Genomic DNA, 16,078 nt, shown 5'->3' on the forward strand with positions numbered 1-16,078 from the left:
TAACAGTGGCAATGTCTACACGGGATAGAGGCCACTAACCCCTATTGCCAATGTAATTAAATATTTTAAAAAAATCCATTACATCACCTGTGAAACTGATTACAAATCCATCAAAAGTGACAGGCACTAAGATTAGACTAATTATGGATTGACATTTATTAGGATTAATATGTTTCTCGAACTTTCTAGATCAGTTTATGCTATAGATAGTATATAATTGATGACAGCAATTGCGTACACTTTATATTATATCGTGATGTGTATATATAGCTTAAAATCATCAGCGTAAAGATGGAAACACTCAAATAAAAATTTAGTATGTTAACGAACAAAGAGAAGATAGGTTATAGAATGCTACCTTGGGGTACACCACGTCTTGAAATGAGGTTATAGCAAGCTACATTTGGATACGCCTAAAAAACTTTTACCAGTCTGACGCAAATTGATCAATTGACTATGACCTTGAAACAAACCTCAAGTGCTGGAATTCGGATAGAAGATTCTCGTGATTGAATTTACTAAAAGCGTATCTGAATTCCTTAATGAATCGTGACTAACTTACGGTGCTGCGTTCGAGACATTTGAATACAATTACATTTTTCACATACGGTGAAGTTAGATTCCATTTCACGCATGTTGTGTTTCGAAACCATCGATATAACTAAATATCTTCAAACTGAAATTCTAACTGAACTAATGTATACTATTTAACATTAAAAATTTCATTGAAATAACGTTTCATAATTTTAGCGCCAAATGTAGATAAATGACCTGCAGTTTACAATGAAATGAAATCAAAATAATCGTATGTTCAACCATAAATTTCGAAATTATTAAAAAATCTTTTGTATAAACGCGAAGTTTCGCGGGAGACCGGCTAGACCATATTAATGTCACTTTGATAAAATCACTAAAACTATTTGTCGTTTTTTATTTTTAGTTTAGTTTTATTAACTACATGAGCCGAGATGGCCCAGTGGTTAGAACGCATGCATCTTAACCGATGATTTCGGGTTCAAACCCAGGCAATCACCACTGAATTTTATTATTATTATTTTTTAATTTTATATTATATATATTATATATTATTTAATTAGCTTTGAATCCAAGACAAGTGTATAACTTAATTTAATTTAGCAAGTAATGTTAGAAAATACAATTTTTAATGTATCGCCTGAACGATTTTGACACGCGATGTGGTTTTAACGTAAAAAACTTTTTAAAAATGTTCATAGAACCGTAGAAGATTACTAACATTGAGATACATCTCTAGAAAAGGTTTAGTTTAAAGAAAACAGAATGTTAATAAATTAACTTACGTTTTCTCGTGACTGTTGTCTAGAAGTCTAAGATCCTCTATGTATAATAAATACCCTTTCGACCACACTCCAAAACCGGTTGATAAATTTTCAAAGTATTCAAAATCAAAATAAACAGTATTCAATTAGATTTTTACAAGCACTTTTGAATTTGAGAGTTCATACGCAAGAGTAACGGCATCGCGTGTTATCCGAGGCACGGTGTAGTTGACACTGAGAAATTCATTAAAAAATGTTGGCTCGGTAAAACTCAGTAGTTACTCTATTGCAACATTTGAAATAAAAAGTTATATCATTAAAATACAATTATACAACAAACGCAGGTTGCCTCGTGATGTTATCTTTCACTTAGCAACAGATAGAATAAAATAAGCACTCGGAGCTTAGAGATCAATAACTTCCACGTCTTCTCTTTGGGTTGAGTGCTTTGTTTGTTTGCCTTACTCAAGCTTTATTTATATTTTAGTCTACTTATCCGTCCCGGCTTAACATGGATACAGTAATAGTCTATACTTTTAGATTTAAGAACAAACATTAAAAAGAAAAAATCTTGCCTTTTCTCTACTTATTAGAATCACTCTTTTTATTGATGAAAACCGTATTAGAATCCGTTACGTAGTTTAAAAGATCCAAGCGTACAGACGTGAAGCGACTTTATTTTATACCATGTAGAAATCTGTCTGTTTCATAATATATTAATGATATACACATATATATACGTTAAATTTAAATACATTAATAACGTAAAAAAATAAATAGAAAACGAATACGAGCGAAAGTGAGATTAAAAAATGATCTTTAGAGAAATTTCGCTAAAATACATGGGTAGTAATACGATCTATCAATAGAGAGTGGCTTTATAATTGGTGATTTTAATACTTTGAATGTGTTAAGCGTTTCTGTTCCGATTAAATTACGATTTAGCTAAAGCCCCGGCTTCGCACGGGTGCGATGCTGATACTAAATATATACTACAGAATGTCTTACGACGTTCACAGTTTTTCAGTCATTAGACGATACAAACCGCTATGTCACTGCGTTTTAAATCTGTGATATCTTCGAAAATATTCATTTAAATTACATGCTGTAAATGGCCGTATTGATCTGTATTAAATGCACAATGTGTTTAAGGTACTTAAGTGGTTTAGGATTTGTGCTGTATTGCATAAAATCGCTTCGAAAATAAGCCAATATTTCTCGTAAAAAGGAAAAAATATATAAATGGTTATTATGAGTTAACCGTAAGAGATAGACATACATATACCATCGTGGACTTTTTTGTAGATCTTTTTAAGTTGTACAATACTGTAGTACATTATTTTAATCTATCTCATAGGGTCAGCCAGCGTTTGCAATGTAAGCGCAGAAAATGTGTTTATTTACGACATCACTTCAGAAACCTCTAAAATTATCAGTGTTTCTCTACTATATTGTGCACGTATTATACATATAATATATATTTTTTAATGTTGTAAATGGCGGACCAGCAAATGTGTCACCTGATGTTAAGTGGTCACCACCACCCATAGACAATAGCGCTGTAAGAAATATTAACCATTCCATACATCGCCAATGCGCCATCAACATCGGAAACTAAGAAGTTATGTCTCTTGTGCCTGTAGTTAAACTGGCTTACTCACCCTTTAAACCGAAACACAAAAATACAGAGTACTGCTGTTTGGCGGTAGAATATCTGATGAGTGGGTGGTACCTACCCAGGTGGGCTTGCACAAAGCCCTACCATCAAGTGAATGTATGAAACTTTACCTATAGCAAACGACTCGTCAATTATGAATTGGTACTAAAACTTAGTACCGCGAAATGACGTTTGGAAAGTGCAAATAAAAGCCTACTTGAATGAAGTTTATCTTGCGTAAGGTCAATTAAACATCACACTGCGTCTTTTACATAATGTACGCTTACTTTCCTTTAGCAGGCCTTTCAAAAAATATCTTGAACTCCATGTGTCGCGAAAGTCCGTCTTATTAATAAGCTGACACGGCTTATATTCGCATGAGATTCGAAAGTCTCACGTTGGAGTAATGACTTGCCGCGTTCAGTGAAGGTTTAGGCGGTTTATGAGCGACAGCTTTGTATTAAGCAGTGTAAAACGTCACTCACGATATTAAACACTTCATTTTTTAACATGCCCATACATTTTGATGACCTTTTTAATCCTGTCCTGGGATATCATATAGTTTTTTTCAATAATTTTTAAAAAAAAATGCAATGTATTTTAAGTAACTGCTAAATACTGAAGAATTTTCAATAAAATAATAGCGTTTTCAAAGAGCTTCGTTTGAATACGCGTTTTTAAGGTTCCGTAGCCAATTGCACAAAACGGAACCCTTATAGATTCGTCTGTCTGTCCGTATGACACAGCTACTTTTTCCGAAACTATAAGAACTATATTGTTGAAACTCAATCAACTCAAATATAAAAAAAAATAATTTAATTTCATAAACATAAAACTTGTTACTTGCTGCTACGGAACCCTTCAAGGTCGAGTCCGCACGAGAAAGGTCGAGACTCGTACTTGGCCGCTTTTTTTTTATTTACATTAATTCTAAGGACACAACAATGTGTTCCTATTCCAAATGTGGTCTTAAAACAAATAAAGAATTTTGACATTCAATTGACGCGACGTCATCGGTCGAGATCTTTGTATAATCTGTGTGTATTCATTGTGATTTCGAGAATATTGCGTTTTGAATTTCGTAGACGAATAATGAATTTAATTGTGTTTAATTAATTATGTTCATTAGTGTTAAAGACTACACAGGTTCACTGGAACTTTGGAAGTAAAATTAAAGTGCAAACGAACTAGTTGGTTGGTTGGTCATGGTGGCAAATTGCCCATTGTCCATAGAGATTAGCGCCCTAAGAAATATTAACCATTCCTTCCATCGCCATTCGCCTCCAACCTTGGTAACTGAGATATAATAAATAATAAATATTGAACAACATCACATACATTACTCTGATCCCAATGTAAGTAGCTAAAGCACTTTTGTTATGGAAAATCAGAAGTAACGACGGTACCACAAACACCCAGACCCAAGACAACATAGAAACTAATGAACTTTTTCTACATCGACTCGGAGTGACGTACCCATGAAAACCGGTGTACACACTACTCGAACACGGAGGTCGTCAAATGTCTCTTGTGGCTGTAAACTCAATCACTTCGAATTTGTGGTACCATATCTGATGAATGGATGGTACCTAACCAGAGGTGCTTCAACAAAGTTCTACCATCAACAAATAGAGAGTGGTGTTAGTGTTCATCGATTTTAGTAGAGGATGACTAATTAATTTAATTGAATTAATTATCTGTGTTAATTAGTGAAAAAAATGAGTCCTTGGCTTTCTAGTTATTCTCAGTAGAATCTACATTCCGAACCGGTGGTACCTTATCCTGGGGCAATGTATTCGTATTTAAAATAAATGCGTGGATTTTTTTAACTTTGCCGATGAATTCAAATCGTTTGTTTAAAAAAAACCTTAATAAATATTATTCAACACGATATTATAGAGATGTTAATAATGCGTGGAGCTAATACTAGTTGACATTAAGGCAGGATATATTATATATATATAATTGTATTTAACTGATATAACGGAGCCGAGATGGCCCAGTGGTTAAAACGCGTACATATTAACCGATGATTTCGGGTTCAAACCCAAGCAAGCACCACTGAATTTTTCATGTGCTTAATTTGTGTGTATAATTCATCTCGTGCTCGGCGGTGAAGGAAAACATCGTGAGAAAACCTGCATGTGTCTAATTTCAACGAAATTCTGTTACATGTGTATTCCACTAACACGCATTGGAGCAGCGTGGTGAAATATGCCCCAAACCATCTACTCAAAGGGAGAGGAGGCTTTAGACCAGCAGTGGGAAATTTACAGGCTGCTATTGTTAATTAATGTTTATAACTGACATAACTTTGCATCTCAAATGCTGGAAAATACCAACCACTGAGTTTCTTGTCGGTTTTCGATATAATCTACTTTCCGAAACATTGTAGATTCAAATTTAATTCAATACTGTAACATGACGATTCAAAATTGCCTTTGAAAAACTTAACGAAACTTGTATATGTCATGGCATCGCTACGCAAAGCCCAGTGAAGTGTTGCCTTAAGTAAAACGTTTGCACGGACGGAGAGATCGTTCATATTATTAACTATGATTGATTATAATATATGTATTTAAGAACATATAGTTCGTAGAGAAATCTTCGAGAGTCGCTTTTTATTAAATATATTCTCCTGTCTTTTGTAATTGAGTATTTTCTAAAAAGTTATGACTGCTTTCAAATTTATCTATCAATACTTATAAAATGACATGTCCTGACTGATTCATCATCGCCGAGCGTAAACTGTTAAAGTTAGGGCCATGAAATTTGGTGAGTGGGTTCGTTTTATTTAGTAGACAACCACTAAGGAAGGGATTTTGGTAATTCTACCCCTAAGGGGGTGAAATAGGGGTTGAAAGTTTGTATGGAAATCTGTCATTTTTTAAATTTGAAACGTGAAACTTTATTTTTGCTTAAGCGTTTCTAGATATTCTACCCCTAAGGGGTGAAATACACACACCAATGTGGTATACAAAGAGGTCTAAAATTAACGTAAAATTTTAAGTTAATCTGTATATATATTCAACTTGCAAAAGCAAAGCCGCGGGCAACAGCTAGTTGAACATATAATTTTAAATATGCTATATTACTTTTTAATTTAATTACTGTTTTGACTGCCTCGTCGGTCTAGACTAGATATAAAGTTCGTCACGGTAGCATGGGAAGCGATCCCGTGGCGCCCGCAGAAGAGACGTAGAGGATACCGCTGGTTTTTTAGTGGATATTGCGGTTTACAATAGAGCACTAGGTGTTCTGGGCACCGATGAGTCTCAGTCCAAAGTGAATTTGTTATCAGTGTTTCTCTACTATATTGTGCATGTATTATACATGTAAACCTTGCTCTTGAATCAATCTATCTATTAAGAAAAAACATCCGCAAAATCCGTTATGTAATTTTAAAGATCTAAGCATACATAGGGACATACAGCGGTAAGCGACTGTTTTATACTGTGTAATGACTATATGACACCGCGGCTTCGCTCGCGTTTTCAGAATTTGTCATCTGGCTTTAGATATAAAATGTATAGCTTTAAATATCCTTCCTTGGGATTCGAACTTTTTTCATACGAAATATCATTAAATTTTGTTTAGCCGTGAAAATATAACAAACAAACAGACAGACAGAGTTAATCTCACATTAATAATATTAGAATAGATAGAAGTTTTTTGTATTATGCATAAAATTTAAATATCTGAACTCTGATAAAAAAAAAATCGTCGAAATATAAAATGGGTACAATGTTTTCTCTGCACGTATTCAATCATAACCAAATCAAATTTCTTCATTCAATATAGAAGCATTACACTTATTTATTGACTGTCAAATTGTACACCAGCTGTTCGGAAAAGAAAATACCCTAAGAAGAACCGGCGAAAGAAACTCAACGAGATTTCAACAATTATAACTCCGCTTACACCGATGACGGGAAGAACTCATTTCTCGTCTAAAGCAGAGCAGGATTCCTGTCAGCATTCCTCGCGGTCATTTGTACAGCGATTATTAGCGTAGACCTGTCATAAGCAGTCGCGGGTTCGATCTTAAGCTATTGTCGTCCCCACGCATAGCTTTAAACTTAACAAGTAACTCCTCTTATGAGTGAGTTGTAACATTTTGTAACACCTGATTTCCTCTTCTGTCAACTTCCTCGGGCAAGGAATTATCTTCTGCGATACTTGTAGAATTAAATAATTTAAACCTCATTTAAAAGACGATTGATAAATAAGACGTATTACTCAATACAAGATTATATCTATACATATAATGAAATTGGAGTGTCCGTTTGTTATATTAAAATAACATTTTTTACAATTTTTGTCTGTCTGTCGGTCTGTCTGTTTGTTCCGGCTAATCTTTGGAACTACTGGACCGATTTTGACGGGACTTTCACTGGCGGATAGCTGATGTAATAAGGAATAACTTAGGCTATTTTTATTTTAGAATTATATAATATCTAAATTAATAATAAATTTATTATTTTAAGTTTTAAATTCAAACGCGTGCGAAGTCGCGGGCATAGCTAGTCAAAGATAAAAAAGCGTGGATTTAGTATTCATTGATGTCTAGGCAGGATTTATAATAATTTGTTATTATAATGTTTGAAAATAAGGAGCTTTTTTCCGGGTCTTCTAGAATCTACATTCCAAACCAGAGGTAGCTTTAAATTTAATCGAATAAACGTCGATATTAAAAGCCTACTTGACTAAAGTATAATTTGATTTGATTAAATTTTTCGTCTGTTTCAAAACGCAATTACGTTTGCAATTTCGACATCGCAAGACGAAATGTAATTATCATTGTTTTATCAAATTCTATTGTTGACGTAATTTATCGTTCGGATGTCGTTGCATTGCTTAACACATTGTAAGTCACAAGTTAAGGTTGGCGTATCGGTGATGTAAGGCATCGGTCACGGTAGTATGCGAAGGGATCCCGTGTCGAGAGACGGAGAGGGTTTTTTAGTTGATCTTCTTGTGATATAACGAAAATTAGTTATATAACGCATGATAATATGAATAATAATGAATGTCCTATGTCGCGATCGGTCTTGAGCTTCACGCTTCACCTCGCTCCACGTCATTCCGATGCTCACCGCCTCTGCCAACACGGTGCGTCGCCAGTTTGACGAAGGCGGCCACGCTTTCTTTTCCCTTGGAGATTTCAGTCCAAAGCTTGTTTGGGGATATGGTCGGGGTCCCTTCGGAGCTTGTGGCCATTCCATTTCCATATAACGCATGGTTAATATTTTTGATTTCTTACCATCAGGTAAACCATTTTCACATCTACCGAGTTATTTATAATATGTAACAGCAACATGTTCCTACTCCAAACATTTCACATTACATTTTACATTAGTTCACTATATATGCCAATAGATGGCGTTAGTTGTATTTTAAATCACGCTAACGTTGTAACAATGTAAATTGCATAAATATCCGAGAATAAAATTGCATTGTGTCGAGCCTTAGGGACCTTGATAATGGCATAAATACTGCTTCCACCTTGCTGGAACATTAATTTGAAAGCTACCAAGGAATATCACTCTTCTAAATACGATTTCCGTTGGCTACTTCCACCCTGTTGGGATAACTCGCTGGCGTCGTAGTTAGAGGCCTAGTCGTCTAGTTGTCAATTAATCTTCACGTCAAGACTCTGTATTAGAAATAAATTAAAATTATTTTTTTGTTAGTTTTAATTTAGATCTGAAGTTACCACTGGTCGGAATGCAGATTGAATTAAATCCGTAATTATTCTTAACACGCAATTAAAACTTTACGATCTCAATCGAAAAGCTGATTAGTTCAATAATATATGTATCTAATCATATTGTAGTATTTTAACTTGTTATACGGGCGCTAATTAGTCTAACTGAATCCAGTTTCGTTGCGGTCGAAGTTGAATCGGAATGACATCGAGATTGTATCGTAATCGATTTAAATAAATAGATGGCTTTCAGTTACGATTAAACTAAGGTTTATTTGTGTGAGGAATTGTCGAAATGGGGTCGGAGTAGAATCGGGAACATATCATAGTGAAATTTAAATCAAAATCAATTTATTCAAGTTAACTTCACAAAGGAGCGTTTTTGAATCGTCGATATTTAAATACGAAAACTCGCACAGTTGCTCTTTTCAAATAAACAGATTTACAATGCTGTTTTTTACAATAATTCCTGTCCTGTGATGGAACCCGAGCCTAAATCCAGGCTTTTTTTTCTAAAAAGTATTCTTCTTATGAATAATAAGACTTATTTATTAATTAGACAATTTATTAAATGGACAATATAACATACTTTCTAGGAATAATAATGACCTCGATATTCATAGTTACAATTTGCCCAAATTCAGAGTGTGTCTAGTTAAACTTTTAACCTAACACAAAAAAAATGTTTAATGAATAAGCTATTCTTTATTTTAAGTTACTAATTTATGTTTGATTTTTACTTCTATGTATATTTTTTCACTTTTTATCTTAATCGTATTTAATATATATATATTTAGCTTAAGCTTGGTGTAGTTACCTATATTTGAAGGAGCACATAACTTGTAACCCTTAACTTGTCAAATTTTTAAGAATATGTATTTATTGTGTATCGTTTGTTGGAGACTCGTGAATTAAATAAATAAATTTAGTCTTAATAATCTTTTTAAATTTATTAAATGGTATATTGATTATTAGTAGTAAAAGTTAATAGAATGGATCGTATCTGTGCTTTATGAGGTTGTCTGTTAGTTACGTAACGTAACGTAACATACACATTTAGTTGTGCAAAAAGTTTATAATTAAATAAATGGATAAAAATCGTGTGATCATTGGTGAGGTACTAACTGAAGGTGGTCTTAACAGGCAGGTGTCAAGTTCTTGTCGTGCTGGAACTATCTGCCTACTTTAAATAAATTAAAATAATAAACCCGACCAGAGTGAGTTGAGATGCGTGGAGAGAGTCCCGTACGATTAATATTGTATTTGTAAATTTGTTTTTAGTAATTTATATAATATTGATCCGCCAACAAACTTTACTGTAGTTTTTTTTTTTTTTTTTTGTTATACTAATTTCTACAAAATTATTATTAATTTTTTTCTTTCGAAGATTTTTTTTTTGTAGAATTTCTCGTCTTTTCTCTACTATACTATGCATGTGTTATTGATGAAAACCGCATTGAACCCGTTGCGTAATTTAAGTCTAAGTGTACAGACGGAAAGCGACTTTGAATACTATGTAAACCGTAAAGACGGAAAGCGACTTTGTAGAGATTATGATAATAATACCATTTAGAATTTATTTAACCCCATATACAATTTACTGACGAATTTTTATTAAGTCTCGTCTGATTGACGTCCAAAACTTAAAAGTAACATAATTTAAACTCCGACATACGGTACCCTAAAAAAGTCTATGCGTTACTCATAACCCCCTTAACGAACTAACGAGATACACTTGAACACTTTCACTTCACTTTGCGTTTACATAAATTTACATGTGAACAATAAATGTTATTAAAATTAACGGATTATTGATGTCGTTAAATAAAATAATATTTTATACGTTTTGTTTAATAATCGTATCGTCTTTATTTGTATGTTACGATAGCTCAGCTAATACCGGACGTGTTAAAAATAAACGTCTATACTAATACGCGAAAGTAACTCTGTCTGTGTGTCTGTTGCTCTTTCAAACCACTGAACCGATTTTGATGTAATTTGGTATGAAGCAATCTTGAACTTTAAGGAAGGACATAGAATACTTTTAAGCCTAACGTCTAACGTCTAACGACTAGTCCTTACTAATATTATAAAGGCGATATTTCGTATGTATGTTTGTTTCTCTTCCACGCAAAAACAACTGAATGGATTTTAATGAAACTTTACAATAATATAGCCTATACATCAGAATAACACGTAGCCAATAATTTATAAAGATATTGTGTAAATAATATCTGACAACCAACAACTAAAACGCAAGCGACGCTTGATTTAAATTAAATAGAAAATTCTATCCCTGATCGTCTTATAAGGTTAGAAAACTAGTGCGTTTGTTATATGTTTACAGTTTTGTTCAGCTGTGCCCGCGACTTCGCAAACCTTTGAATTTAACACTAAAAAAATACATAAATTACTAAAAAAACTTAAAATAATAGCTTTATTAATCTTTTATATATATATATATAAAATATTTTTTATATATTTTATATATATATTTTCTATATCAATTTTATATATATAATTCTAAAATAAAAGTAGCCTAAGTTACTCCTTATTACATCAGCTATCTGCCAGTGAAAGTCCCGTCAAAATCGGTCCAGCCGTTCCAGAGATTAGCCGGAACAAACAAACAAACAAACAGACAAAAATTGTAAAAAAACAATATTTCGCTATATGCATATACAGTATTTTTATATATTATATTTATTTTAAATTGAAAAAAAAATAAAAATGACGGCCACGTCTTCCAAGAAGACGACAAGCTCGAAGTCCAGCGAAGATCTGCTGATGTTCAGTAAAAATATAAAATAACGCCACAATTTATAATTATAAAATGTAAAAAAAGGCACGGGCAACTGTGAGCCCGTGGATGTTGTAAAGTAAATTAAAAAAAAAAAAAATCGGTATATGTACCGTGTATACATATGCATTTCATAAAAAGCGGTTATTTTAATATTACAAACAGACACTCCAATTTTATTATATGTATAGATCTAAGTATACAGACGGACAGTTAAGGTAAATGATCAACATCGCCCATAGACAGCGTTGTAATATTAACCATTCCTTACATCGCGAATACACCACTGACTTTGGAAGTAAGGTGTCCCTTGTGTAATACTGGTTCACTCACCTTTCAAACCGGAACACAACGATACTACTGTTTGGTGGTTGGATAAACGTCGTGAGGAAACTTCCTACTTGATGGCTAGGGCTTTGTGGATGTCAAGGTAGGTAACACTCATCATATATTCAAGTCAATTGAGCTTAAATGACTAAAGACATAAGGGATATAATATCTTAGTTAGCCAATCTCTATGGGCGGTGGTGACCACTTATCCTTAAGTGATCATCGCCTGCCTATTCATTAAAATTAAACAACGTGTTTGGGTAAATTTTTACTGTAACTCTATCACATGTGTATCCAGGAAACTCTATTGAAATTACGTGTTGAAATAAAGCTCAAATCCTTCTCTACAAGAGTGGATAAGGCTGAAGCTGGACATTTAATAGATTGAACTATTCATCTTTTTATATTAAAAAGTTCTATAAATATATTAAATCACTTAAACGAAGTATGATCTTGTAAGCACGCCTGAATCGTCATTATATAGAAAGTAACTCTATCTGTTAGCTCTTTACGGTTAAACTGCTGAACCTATTTAGATACTATTTCGTATGGAGATAGTTTGAATCCCGGTCAAGGACATAGGTTAGTTTTTATCGCGGAAATCATCTCTTAATTGTGTGAAAAGGGCGGTGGAATTATTTATCGGGAATCAATCATTTCTTAAGTAAGGAAAATATTATTTTAGACCAATCATGATGTTCTATTAATTTTGTGCGGGTTACGCCGCGGTATCAACTAGTTTTAATTTAAAGCTACCATCGGTTCGTATTGTAGATTCTTAAAGAACATCCAAGAAGCTCAGTCATTGCTCAAACTTGAGTGTGATATGAAATTTCAAATCTACACATTGCAACGTTTATAACGTAACGTAACGTAACGTAACGTAACGTAACGTAACGTAACGTTATTGACGGTCACTTCTGGTGCGTGTAGTGTTGAGAACGATTACGTTTCACGTTAAGCCACGTGAAAGGCAGATTTCTTGCCCGTTGCCTCGTTAGGACTCGGAGATCGTTGGGCTTTATATCTATATTATATGAAGTATATATACTATGCGTTATATATTTTTGTCATTTATAATATATATTCTATCCGTGTCTATGCCCGCGTTCGAGAAGAGGGGCTAGCTAGCTTATACTAAAATTCAACAAAATCGTCACAGACAAAAAAAAAATAGAAAATAAAATAATACTAAGGACGATAACAATTTCATAACTAAATAATAATGATATATCTTAGAGTTGAAATTTTAAATTATAAATTTAGTGCATCTATTGATTATATTTTAAAAGTTCTGTAAGAAAAAAAAATGTCTACATTAACAAATGTCTTATTGTAATTATTGCAACAGCGATAAACAAAACTTTTTAGTGGTTTTTGCATAAAAAAGATTCTACTAGAACTAAGATTCATTCAACCTAACAAATTCGTGTTAAAATTAATAGAATATTATTAGTAATGTGTAAGTTTGCAAAACTGTTGATTATCTTTTGATGTTTGATGTGCAGATAATTCAAAACTTGATTTACTTAGAAAGTAAAAATTACTTGGCTGTATGGTATGGGATTTCGCCTAGAAAGTTATGAAAACAAAAAGTTTATACGTAACAGATAAGTAAATATTAATGAAATTTGATAGTCTGTATATTTTAATTCATATTATACGAATTATAATGCTTGAAATCTTAATAATTGTAATAAAAAAGTCTCCTATCCTGTAGATGTCTATTGTTGTTGTGATTTTATTTTATTCCTTTTTTTACTGTCATAATTTATAAGTTTACATTGTACTAATATTTACTGATAGATATTTTATATATTATATTTAAAAAAAAAAGTGCAACTTACCATCTTTAAAAATATATCCACTCCAAAGTCACAAAAACACTTTAATAATTAAAAAAAAAGAAACAAAATCTATCAAAAAAAATTGATTTAAAGAAAAAAAAACTAGCACAAATGTCACAGCACTCGCGCGCTTTTTAATTATTTTTTTTTTAATTTCCCATTTCAGTCCAAAGTCATGGAGATGTGTTTCAAGACTGAGATGAACGGAAGAAAGTGGGCTACACCTCCCCATACATCGAGCCAGTGTGTCGCTTAAACCTGTAGTCGTTGTACAAGTTATTGGAAAATAAACTTTATTATTTGTGTAATACGATCGAATTTACGAATGATTATTACATAACTTTGTTTTCATAGTGACCAGTGTCTACGAAACCTGTAGTTATGTTAATATTTAAGCAATATTAAACTTTATTTACATACATTAGAGTTGATTGTTTAATGATTATATCTTGAACTTTGTTTTCAATGAAATTTCCAGTCATTTTCCCGCCATTGCGTTCTGAACTTTACGCGTCGTTGTTTAAAATTGATTTTTATTTTTTAAATTAAATACAAAAACAGGATGTATATCTTTTCTCTTTTATAAGTTTTGGTGTGGTTGGAATTTGGCGAATTTGCATAATATGGAAAAGCAGAAAGCGATAGTTATGGCCATTTCAATATTTCGAATTTGGAACGCCGTTTGACATAACCGGTCCAAGTTTCACTTGCGTCATATTTGTGTGTTCTTTATTTAAAAATACATCGTTTTGACACCTACAACTTTTTATAGCATCGCAAGTGTTTAGGAATTTGTTTTTTTTTTTTTTATTTATTAAATTAACCAAAGGTGATAATTTTTGGGATATAATTGATTTGATAATTTTTTATTACTTTAAATTTTTATTTGATTTAACTGTAACTACTATGAAAATGCGAGATTATTTTAGAATGTACTAGTAATGATATATGTAATGATATATTAAACAAAAAAATTAAGTTTTAAGTCAAAGAAAAAAAGTGTTCTACATTAATTTAGAAATTACAAGATTACGTTTCAGCGTTTTTAGACATTTGCCGAAATTTAGGTTAATCAATTCATTCGTCTAGATTTTAACGAACGACTCGAATTTGGAAAGCATAATTTTTTCATACCGACAAAATCTATTTTTGTTTTTTGAGTTTTTCTTAATTTCTAATAAAGAATGTATTATTTATATATTCAGTTCAAAAATCCTCATATATTATAGAGACAAACTCACATTAAGAAACGGAAAGTAGACTTTATTTATTATTATTATTAACCAGCTGAAACTGCGACTCTACCCGCGCGATATTTTAAAAATTATTTACTTGGTCCTAGGGCTTTATGCAAGCCCGTCTGGGTAGGCACCACCCACTCATCAGATATTCTACCGCCAAGCAACAGTACTCAGTATTGTGGTGGTCCAGTTTGAAAGGTGAGTGAGTTTAACTACAGGTAAAAGGGACATAACATCTTAGTTCCCAAGGTTGATGGCGCATTGGCCATGTAAGGAATGGTTAATATTTCTTATAGCTCAATTGTCTATGGGCGGTGGGGACCACTTACCATCAGGTGGCTCATATGCCGCCAACCTAAGCCATAAAAGACACAGCCAATGCAAATACACAGATATAGCAAAAGCCATAGACAATGGAGCTATAAGACTACACTATACCGTTCCATGGCGGTAGAATATCTGATGAGTGGATGGTAGCTAACTAGACGTTACCAAGTAAAATTCCACTTGATCGATTCTTCTGATGTTTTGCAAACATTATCAGGTGCATATTTTTGTTTTTTATATTAATTCATACGTATTATACGTATTATACGGAACGGTGAGGATCATTTTGCCATTTTTAATTACCAAATTGCATCGCGCGTAACTGACCGCGTCGTTGGTCTACTGCTAAATATAGGACTGCAGATCCTGGGTTCAAACATCAGGTACGGCTGATAGAAAGTTATTGAGTTCTTCATTGAAAACTTCTCAGTAACCGCCCGGAGTCCGGATGTTGGAAGTGTAATCAGGTGTTTCGTAAAACACGTATATCCGTTGGTCCTGCCTCTGAACTCTTTCCGGTCATGATTTGCTGTCTCTTATAATCCATAAGAGTGAGAAGGAGACGCACTTCTGTTTGCACATACTCGTGCACTGTTCTATGTCCTGCGTAATTCTCCCTTTAAATTGTTATTTCCCTATTCAACAATGAAGAGAAATCATGACCTTAGACATTCACTTTCATTATCTGTGCGTTTACACAGATTATACACGAAGAACAGATCGTTTTGCGTGACTTATGTCATATTACAGTTGTAACCGCAGATAAGGTGACGTATGTGCAAAGATTGTTATTTACTTTAAACGAAATCGCGTGGAATAAATCCTTAGATGAAAATAAAAGATGGAAGCGAAATGAAATCATTGAGTTGGA

The 16,078-nt window shown here is 33.0% G+C and overlaps 1 protein-coding gene across 1 annotated transcript in view; it reads right to left on the reverse strand.

Annotated features, from left to right (window-relative positions):
• The window catches only part of LOC113402768 (uncharacterized), a 36,728-nt gene extending 23,017 nt beyond the window's left edge, over nt 1–13,711 (reverse strand). The window contains exon 1 of the mRNA XM_064220174.1: nt 13,640–13,711. Coding sequence (XP_064076244.1) covers nt 13,640–13,642 — 3 coding nt within the window. The 5' untranslated portion in view covers nt 13,643–13,711. The remainder of the gene's footprint in view (nt 1–13,639) is intronic.
• Nucleotides 13,712–16,078: the final 2,367 nt, after the last annotated feature.

This window comes from Vanessa tameamea, chromosome 31 (assembly GCF_037043105.1).
Source record: "Vanessa tameamea isolate UH-Manoa-2023 chromosome 31, ilVanTame1 primary haplotype, whole genome shotgun sequence".
Lineage (NCBI taxonomy): Eukaryota > Metazoa > Arthropoda > Insecta > Lepidoptera > Nymphalidae > Vanessa > Vanessa tameamea.